The sequence below is a fragment of the Apaloderma vittatum genome, unplaced genomic scaffold (genome assembly GCF_000703405.1).
Source record: "Apaloderma vittatum isolate BGI_N311 unplaced genomic scaffold, ASM70340v1 scaffold37775, whole genome shotgun sequence".
NCBI classification, from domain to species: Eukaryota; Metazoa; Chordata; class Aves; order Trogoniformes; family Trogonidae; genus Apaloderma; species Apaloderma vittatum.
Genome location: NW_009718342.1, coordinates 5,744 through 16,139, shown reverse-complemented (window position 1 = coordinate 16,139; position 10,396 = coordinate 5,744). Strand labels below are relative to the sequence as shown.

At 39.6% G+C, this 10,396-nt stretch overlaps 1 protein-coding gene across 1 annotated transcript in view; it reads right to left on the bottom strand.

The window, feature by feature from the left end:
- The window catches only part of LOC104274549 (chromosome unknown open reading frame, human C16orf52), a gene marked incomplete at its 5' end in the record, with an annotated part of 20,377 nt that extends 10,765 nt beyond the window's left edge, over positions 1–9,612 (bottom strand). Inside the window, one exon of the mRNA XM_009870209.1 lies at positions 9,545–9,612. Within this exon, the coding sequence (XP_009868511.1) occupies positions 9,545–9,612 (68 nt within the window). The remainder of the gene's footprint in view (positions 1–9,544) is intronic.
- Positions 9,613–10,396: the final 784 nt, after the last annotated feature.

Here is a 10,396-nt window from a genome sequence, read left to right as displayed (position 1 = left end):
AAATCTCCGTCTGAATGCAGACTTCAAAAGAAGTCTCTGCTGTGGAGAAACAGTACTTATTTGCCACAAAATTCAAAAGAAGAGTTTGTTTACACGGTATTTTATTGTCTTGGCGCCTTTCTAAAGCAATCAGGCAAACAGTTGCCAGGCAGCAGCCAACAAACTAACTGGTTACAGAAAATTTGTTTAACCTTATCTAGTCTATCATTGAAAGGAGGGACAGAGATACTGAGTCAAACAGCCTCCTCCTACCTGTAGTTAGAGAATAGCCCCACAGTCCAGCCAGTCACCAAGTTCCACTCTGATCCCTAGGTAAAAGAGGTTTTTAGTGAATCCCTCTGAACAATTCCAGTGTAACTGCTGAAAATCTAAGCACCTAACACAAGTATAAAACAAACAGCACAGCTAATGCTAGTAGATTAGACAGCTTAAAAGATGGATACGGCCCTAAAACATGTGCAGCGGAGTAACCATGCCTGCCATCCTCCACCTCCCAGTTCCCGCACCACACAGCCACCGGGAGCCACAAGGACAAGTGGAGATGCCGGGGACTGCTCCCCATCTCTCATTATGCCTCTCCCTCCCCAGCTTCTGAGGCTGGCATTAGGCAGGTCAGTACAGTCAGCGCGAGAGGCAATTACTAAAAATGAGATTCAGCCTTCATCAAGACAGAGAAGGCTGCCCTGAGCAAATGAACAAATGTCAGTGAAGTGGTCCTTAGTCTCTTCCAGTGAATCTATTCCCTAAAGTGCCAGTGCATTTCAAACACATTAAACAATGTCTCAGTAGTGACAGTCTGACTACAACAGGGACTCCAGTTGATACAAGTGAAAGATTTCATGATCCTATTCCTACACTACCTCACTCAACTCTTCCAGACCACCAGTAATGCTCGTCTTCTGACACTGCATTTTTCACTAGAATCACTAATAAAAAGGCTCTTTAACAAAGACACCAACACTTGGGAGCATCGTCTGTTTAATAATTAAGTTTCACAAAACCATTGAAAGAGGGGAAAAGGCACCAAACCAAAGGCAGGCAAACCCTAATTTTTCCCCTTTGTGCAGACCTGCAGCTGCCACCAAGCCGATCCACAAGCCCCACTGGAGCCCGTGCTGCTGTGCCATCCCTCTCCCGTTTCCCTGGTAACTACAGAGCCACCAAGGAGGAATCACACGCTACTGAGAGCAACAAAGATTGCTGCAGCCCTTTCACTCCCCCACCTCCCCATCACTTCTGAATTATTAAAAGTGGCACAGCGATACCACTGCTGGAAAGCAGTAGCATAATAACAGCTATTCGGACATTCGCTCTTCATCTATTACTTGATTCCCAGAACATGCGGGTTCAAGCGTGCCAAACGGACACAGGAGAGGTGCCGCTGCCGTGAAGACCTTACCACAGCATAAAAAGCAACTAGTACAGTAAAAGCACAATGCAGTGAATGAGGTGGGGCTCAAACGTTAGAAGGTTAGCTCAGCAGCTATGCTGTCTCACGAACATACAAAGCACACAGAGCTTAGGGTATGTGCTCCTGCTTTGTACTCCTCTACCACCTACACTTGAAAATGTCTACTCTTTTGCCTCAGTTTACAGAAAATGCTATTCATTGGGTTTAAATGCATCTTTATATTCCTTGACAACAGCTTCGTCACTTTTAACTTCCATATATCAACCACATCCTTAGCAAAATGCCTATTACTTACATTAAATAAATATTATTGCCCAATACGTTTAGCAAAGGGCTTGAAATGACCAACCGCTCGCAGCCAGCCTGCTCACCCACCCTCTCTCCCTCACTGTCCTGATATGATGACATGGTTCTGCTAGAAACCCCAGCTGTGACTACCAGACAATTTCTGCTCAAATGAGATACTTTTTTGTAGTATATCCTGGACTTGTTAAACCATCTCTGCTCAGTGAAGAGCACAGCTTTCAAAGTTCATAATGAAGTGTTGGTGACATAAATCTTAGAGCACCTCCAACGTGGAAAGGGCACTGATAAGCCTTATGTTTTAGTAATGCGCACAGTACATGGAGCTATGTTATTTGGGCACACTAAAACATTCATTGCTGCGGGTTAGGTAACAGTCCAATGCCAGAGAGCAGACATATGTAAATTAAGGGCAGCTCAGTTAAGCCATTCCCTGTAACTCTTACTGGGCCACAAAGACAGGAGAAAATGAAGCTGTTCTTTGAAAGTTTTTAAGTTCTATCCGATTAATAAACTTGAATGGCAAAAGGTCTAGGCCCACCTAAGAGGAAGAATGGGTTGTAGCTCCCTAGTGTGCAGATGTAGCTTGCTTCCCAATCCAAGTGGAATCTTTAAAGTCTAAAGAGAATGCAGCGATTTGGTCATGGCAGACTAATTCCCTGGACCAATGTTAAGGATAACCATCAAGCTGACTTTGGTCACCGTGCCTGCAATCAGGTCTCACTGACAGAAGACCACTTTCAAAGTGAGCGAAGCATAGCTGAGGAATTCCTGAGAGGAACAAATAAGAGAGCGTGTTAAGAATAGTCCCAACACAACTGCCCATAACAGCAAACAATGAGGAGGTATTTTCAAGAAGAAAATTTTTCGAAGTCATCTAAGGAATTTAGCAGTTTAAGTGGGATATTTCCCAGTCTTACATATGGAATTTATTTTCCTGCAATGGACACTTTAAGTGACATTATTATACAAAGGAGGAAGAGAGAATTACTTATTTAGTTTATTTATATGCATTTTGTTTTGGAGAAAATTTCTATTATTTCTATATTAGTTCCTTGGAAACAGAGTACTCTTCCTTCTGCCTTTACCAATATCCAGGGAACTGACATTGCTGATACTTCCTTACCATAGCCTGGGAGTACTCCCGGGTGTATATAGTTAGTTCTACTTATTCCAGTGTAAACCTCAGAAATCAGGTCCTGTACCCTCTCCTGTGAGACCAGTCATGCTTAGAGTAAGCAATGCATAAGGTTAAGGGAAAGGCTATACTTTTGCAGGGTACGCACCACCACTGGTTAAAAGAGGAAGATCCAGTATCCTGCTGCTTTGCAAAGCACTTCAAAACTGGGAAGGAAAAAAGGATTAACAATGCTGGGGAAGACCTCTTGATTCTAAAAGGCACAGTCACAATCGCAGAGTCTCTGTACGTAAGGTCCCACTGAATGACACCCACAGGCATAGCTCATTGAACATTTTGTATCTACAGCCCCTCAGAATTATAGCTTTGTTCAGCCATTGACCTATTAACGCAGTTAAAAAATGTTCACAACCCAAAAAAATGTCGTATTAGAGCATTTTGTTAACTAGCACATATACATAATTAACTGCAGCTAAATAACTATAAGCAAGTCAAATACCCTTTCCTCTACTTTTTTTGCTTAGATCATTGTTATAGAACAACACAATAACTGGATTTTACCTAAATAACCTTAAAAGTATATAAAAGGATCAAGATACAAGGTAGGATTAACAGCCAGTTTCCAATCAAGTATGAGAATGCCACATCTGTTACTGTTCCTACATAGAATCATAGAATGGCCTAGGCTGGAAGGGACCTTAGAGATCATTTTAATCCAGCCCCCCTGCCGCCAGGGACGCCACCTCTCAACTAGACCAGGCAACACATGGGGATTACTTCTTTTGCAAGGGATAGGGATAGTTTGAATCGATGCTCTTTAGCACTTATGCTACTAAAATAACTTCGAGGTTACCATGTGGCATGACAGATTGATTCTTTTTGCTGCGGATGTTCCAGTGTGTTGTTCAGTTAGTAGATTAAAAGCCTACCAAGTTCAGACTTGCTAAAATAAGATTTATAAATGTTAAAGGATGATCTATAGAAAGGCTTAAAAGAATAACAGAGGATTAACTGCAAAAGCACAGAACACAGGAGTTCAAAACAAAGGGATTATGAATTATCTCTCCTGTCCTTTGTATGCCAGATCTTATGGTTTTGGCATCCACTCTGATTTGTCTCTCAGATCACCTAACAGGCTCATCTAGAATGCTCTCTCCCTTTCAAACCGACTTTGAAATGCACCATCCTTCTTGCTCTGAAGGTGTAAAGAATGGTTCCTTGTTTCAGGAACTAAATGTCTTTCTTAAAATTACCCATATTGGCAACAATAGGTGAGTTAACATCCCTAGCTTCAAATCCAGCTACGCCACCTATGAGGAACCTACTGGATGAATACTATTTAACCATCCAATGTCCAGAGAATTTAAGTCATTAGGTACCATTTCTGTTACACTTTAGAACTCCAAATTATGCTGGCTTTTAATCAGAAGAATTCTCATTTAAAAGTCTAAACTAAATGTTAAGAGAGTTGTGGAATATTAGCAGAAAAGCATGTCTTGCCACTGAAGACCATCTGGTGTCTGAACTGTCTCAAAAGTTTTCAATTTGGTGTTTGTATCATGCCTAATTCAAACCAAATCCCCCCTCCACAGAAAACAGTCTTCTCCCTCCTCCCATCCCTAAAGAGAAAAAAAATCAGGGGCCTTCTATTGGGAAAACTTCTTATGACTAACACATATTAGAAAGGTTTATTACTACAGATGATAATCATTATGAAACAGGAGTTGTAAGTTATGTTTAAATTGCAGACATGTGGACCAATAAAAAGTAAGTTTATTTCTGAATTCCAGTACATAAGTGTGTGTATTGAGGGGTGTGTTTAATGCGTGGGTTTTGTTTTGCCCCCTCCCTTTTTTTTTTTTTAAAGGAGATGGACTACTACACACTGAAAGAGCTGTCCTCAGGCAACAATGCAGGAACAATTTTCCTGAGGACATAACAAAGGCCCTGTGTGTTCTCACATATCAGAGCCAAGAAATCTTCCCACGCTGAAGGTATTCTTTCCTACTTCAGAGGACTGCATTAATTAAATGTTGGTAAACAGGATCTCTAATAAGTTGCATCCTTCTGGTGGTTTATTTTCTGACACTATAAGCATTTTCACAATAGGATAATGTTGTCAGTAGCTAGAATCTTCAAAGTTTCTGAAGTGGCAAGGGCCTGGAAAAAAAGACAGATTTTTTTTTTTTAAAAAAAGAGAAAACTTAGATTAAAAAATAAGTAAATCTCTAGTTATTTCCATTTTTATCTCCAACCAAACTAGAGCTACTCAAAGTTGACACAATTCACTGCCTAAGAAAAGAAAGATCAAAGGCAGCGTCAATATTTAAAAGTGATTTTCTCGTCAACTACATCAGTTTTATGCCGTATGTTGAGTTGAAAGACAGAAACTATGACACCTACAGCTGTTCCACCATTTAGCATCTGATGAGCTTGTGTTCGTTTTAACAGTTATATTTGGCCTCAGACAGAGCTGTAAAATGATACCTCTCCATCCAATACACCCCACAACCCTACCCCAGCCTCCTCAGAAATGGGCTGCTCATCACTGCAGCTGTATGTGCAGGCTCTTTGAGGTTGCCCATCACCTACAGGAGCCAGTGATGCAAGGTGGCCAGGCTGGGTCAGTAATGGCAGCACCTGAATTTGCCACATGGGCCCAATACAGCACAACCAGCAGGACCACAGGAATTACGGATCTTCAGTTTAGTGGATCACCTTCCATATAGGTGTCTTACAAGGTGCTCTGCTCACAGTCTGGCAATAAAAATGGAGAGCTCAGAAGACCAGGTAACTCCTGCATATGTAAAAGCACCAAGTCAGTTGAGTTTCAAAGCTAATAGATGTCCAAGCAGATCACGACACATATACCAAAACTCCCAAATCACACCAAGTATCCTACTGTTGTCTCTCTATTCATGAAGATATCTGTCAACCTTCCCAGTTACAGTCTAAAGCAATTTCTTCAGCCTAGTGACAAATGCACTCAAGGGTAGAGAGAAAATTCAGATTCTGGCACTGCCCTCAAGGTTGCTTGTGCATTTTATCAAATGAAATTCAGGAAGAATAAGGATCATGCTCCTCTGTCAGCCGTAACTGTTGTGCTTTGCACTGATCTCAGCTTGCATCAGACGGCTCTTCCACGGCCTTATGAATCACCCAGTGGTGTAAGGTGAAAAGAGGTGCTGAAATGCCTTTTGGCATTTATATGATTAGAAGCTCATTTGCAAATTTTAGGTGTCTGCTCTGTAAACACTCAGCCTAAGCACACCTTATGCAATGCTTTCTTACAGCTGAGCCTAACTTTCCCCTAGTCTGCTGCTGAGAGCAAATTTTAGGCCCAGACTGCCAGAAAGTACACCAGACCTTGCTAAATAAAGAACAAAATATTCAAACAGCAAATAAATATACTAACAATTTGGTGGTAATTTCATTAAATCACTAACTGATGGAAGTATTGTACTGATAGAAATGAGGACACAAGAAGGTAAGCTTGCAGGCAGAAGTAATACATTTTATTAGAACAACTAAAGTAACTGGAAAGATTAAGCACGTTTCTGGTCTTGCAAGCATTTCCCTGGACACACAAATTTCCCTGACACCACTAACTGGGGATATAAAATATACTATCTCTATCTACTGGACTTGCTTTATTCCATAAGGCACCTTTATCAATTAAAAAATGGCACCTACATGTCCCAAGACTTATTTCATTGCAGCTAGTATAATATTTCAAGTAGAATAAAACCTAACCTTAGTTTTTATTCCTAAAGGCACTTTTTAACTGTTGCCAAATCTGTGTATGACATGCTTGTAACAACTGGCAATACAGGTTAAAATGCACTTTCAATAGGGATTAGGTACAGGGCCAACAAAGAATTTATTCTCTACAAGAAACACTTCAGGTGCTGACAGACTGACTCAGAGCTTAACTATATAAACTCCATCCTCGAGGACAGGCAGCACAGTTTCCTGGCTCATTAACATTTTAAGCCCCCTCAGTATAAAAGGTAGCTTTAACTTTTCAGGAAAATTGGAAGAAAACCCCAAACCTTCTTCTGCAATAATAATTTTAAAATGTAGGCATTTACTTCTTGTTCCCATCACAACAAAAACATTAAAAAGAAAGAATAGGAAGGCAAGGAGCATATTCAGGATTTATCTTGAAGTTATATTTTCTCTTCACTCTTCAAGGGCACATTGTTCTTTTAGAAGCCTGCATAAGTTAAGCTTGAATTATTTAGGCAATTAACAGGTGCTGTCTGTATGGTGATAACACTTTCTCCCTTATCACAAATCAGCATCTACAAAAATAGATTGTAAGAGTCTGCAGACTTTTTTTTTTTTTTGCTAGAATAAGAGAAGACAGACCACTCCTGAAGAGTTAAATTTGCACATTACTGAAATAAAATATGACTTTATCTTAACAGCAGGGCTCAGTCCTTTCTGAACAAGTGGTACCATTCTTAAAAAGCAATCAGATGTTATATAGTGCTCCAAAGAGCCTATCTGTTAATGTTTATACAGTTGTTATACTGACATTCTGAAACAGAATTCTCTCCAATTTTAGATTCAATATAAACAGCAAAGAAATGCTCTGTCTTTATCACCAACTTCATCTTACTGAATATATACTTACAGAGGGCATTTACTTCAGATTACACTGGTCATAAATCAACAGAACTCTGTAAAACAGCAACTACTACTTCTAGCCTTTACTCTCTTTATTTCAACATTTTTCATGTATTAAGCTTCAGGGTGCTTCTTGTAATTGCCAAGTAACCCGTTAATATTCCACTGAAAGAATCTATGAGACCACATTAGAAATTCTTGGCCATTCAATCTTTTCAGGTTTCCTGTACAATCTTGTTACATAGTTTTTAAATTGAATTAAGTGTGGGTTTAAAAAACAAAGTGAAACATGCTTCTTCCCACACGAGTTTCTACAATGAAGAACTACATAATTAACACATGAATTTAGGTGCATGATTAGTTTCAGAACGGAATTCAACCTAAGGAAAAAAAAAGTTCTTTCTTCACCCTTGTGACTTCTCTTCCCCCACAGCACGCAACGCCTACAACGTTCCTCGCATCAACAGGCACAGAAGATGCAGTGCACGTTCTTCTCTACAAGAAAGGAGATCAGAATCTTTCACTGTGGCAGTTCTGGAGCTCACACTTAGACTGACTGTGGGAATAACATTGGTCGCTGTCTATGCTTAAGAAAAGATACCTCTTAATGCTCCAATTTATAATATCTCTATTTTGTACACAGAAGACTGAACATTAAAGCAAATTTTCAAGTCAAGTAAGTCACTCTCTACACAAAAGTCAACCTTCAGGAAACTTGAGGTCCGTGACAACCTCTTATCAGTATTCTTTACTTCACTTTGGTATAAAGACATTACAGTTAGAGGTTGTGTATGTTGGATGCATTAAGTTCACACTGATGAAGTTCCAGATAAAACCATTCCCCCTTACTTGTACATTTGCCCTGTCTATCATGGAAGTCAGGATCCATCTCATTTCAGATGTATACAAAGATTTTACTGCAGAAAGCAAGCAGTTTCACTGAGACAGCCTAATAACATTAGTATATATGTCAACAGTTTTGAGAAGTGTACAAAGACTCTACATTCAAAACACCTCTTTTGAAGTATTCATAGCAAAACGGTTCTGAAGCACACCGAACAAACAGTTGTCCCATTCTCTCTTATTCTGATCCCATACCTGTTCCTTAAAATACAGCTAAACTGCATTGCTGCCTAGCTAGGAACAGTCACAGCAAGAGAAGCGTAAGCAAGGGAAGAACAACTTGGGCAATGATTGCAGAGCAAGAGAATAGGAAACTCAGGAGGAAGAACTATGCCACTATAAACTGGGAAGTTAGGCCAGTGATGAGGCAAACTACTTGACTTTACTGCCTATGAACACTCTCATTTGATGATTAAGTTTTTGGATGTACCAAGCTTAGTCCAATGCAGTGTCCAAACAACTGCATAAAGATTTGCTCATGGACAAATTCAGGTCTTAACGTGAACTATCTTCAACTGGACAAATATTTAAACTTCTAAGTGGGTTATTAATCATTACACCTTGAGAGACTGTTATCCTTAATAATCCCCAAGTGCTCTGTAATTTCTGGCACAGAACTGCAGGTACCATGAGGCTCCTGGGTAGCAGCCAACTGTCGCTTACCACACTGCTGCGTGGATAGGGAATGCTGGCTTCTGCCCTGCAGGGTGTCCCTGGGAGGCTTCTGATGCCTTCACAAGGGAGCATTTTAGCTCACCCCAAGGACCCAGATATAATAGACTGAGTATGTCTCACTCAAAGAGAAGAACTAGACTCTATATACTCTCTATTTAGAATTTTGAACCTCTGATTCTTAGCAATTCGTGTTTCATACTCAATTAACTCATCCCACAGACAAACCATCATAACCAGACTGTCTGCTAAGGCATCCAAGAGAGACCAAACTCTTGTAGTCAAGTCTATTTACAAAATTTGAAAAAACATGAACAAGATAATACATCAAGTATGAAATCAAATATGATATAATAGGAAGAAAGCAAGACTTTCACCCTGAGAAACTATATAGTCTATTACTCTTAATTCCGTATAGACTCCTATGGAATTAGGCCACCATAAGTGCTTTGTCAGTCAAATGCTCTAGCCTGTTCTCCCTCTCCTGCACAGATCCTCTTCTTGGCCATATCTCCCGTTTTTCAGATCTGTGTATATCTCCATCAGTCAGAGGCTTGGGGAAGAAAAGTGAGATTGAGCAAAGCAGCTGGAGCACACACAAGGAGATTGCTGCAAAATTATCACAGAACTTTGTTTTTGCAAACAGCCCTCAATTAAAAACAAAGAGACTATGAATTGCAATAACAACTTATAATTATATAATAACTCTATTTTTAAATTTAAAATTGCATAAACTATAAATTTATAATGTTCCCAAATTACTCTGTACATTAAATAAAACCAGCCTCCATATTGTATTTGTTCCACCATACTACAAACATCATTTTGTATTTGATTTAAAAACAAGTTACAGCATTTAATTTCTTCAAGAGTCAATACTCCTCCTCATCTGTAAGTCGCTCTAATGACTTTCTTCTGCAACACACAGGTATCAACCATTGCCGGGAAATGGATTCAAGAACTAGGTGGAGAGCTCCTGCATAAGATGAAAACGCTACATACTGTAGCTGTACTGCAGCAGACAACAAAAGCTGGTTCTCTCTACTTTGCTTCAAGACTAGCAAGAAAATAAGTGGGAAAAAGTTGAGCTGTTGTGAGGTACCTACAAAAAAAGTAGGTCAAGCTTAAAAGTTTGACCTACTGATCTTCTTTGCTTTGGCAAAAGTACAAATGGAGTTTACATAATGCTGCTCAAATGTAAGCACTGGTTGGAAACTAAACAATACAAATGTTTTCAATAAGCCTTCATCATTAACAGGATTCTTTTTTTATTACAGACATGTTTTGTGGTACATACTATTGAAGCTTTACTTTTAAGATTCAGATACTTAAGTCAC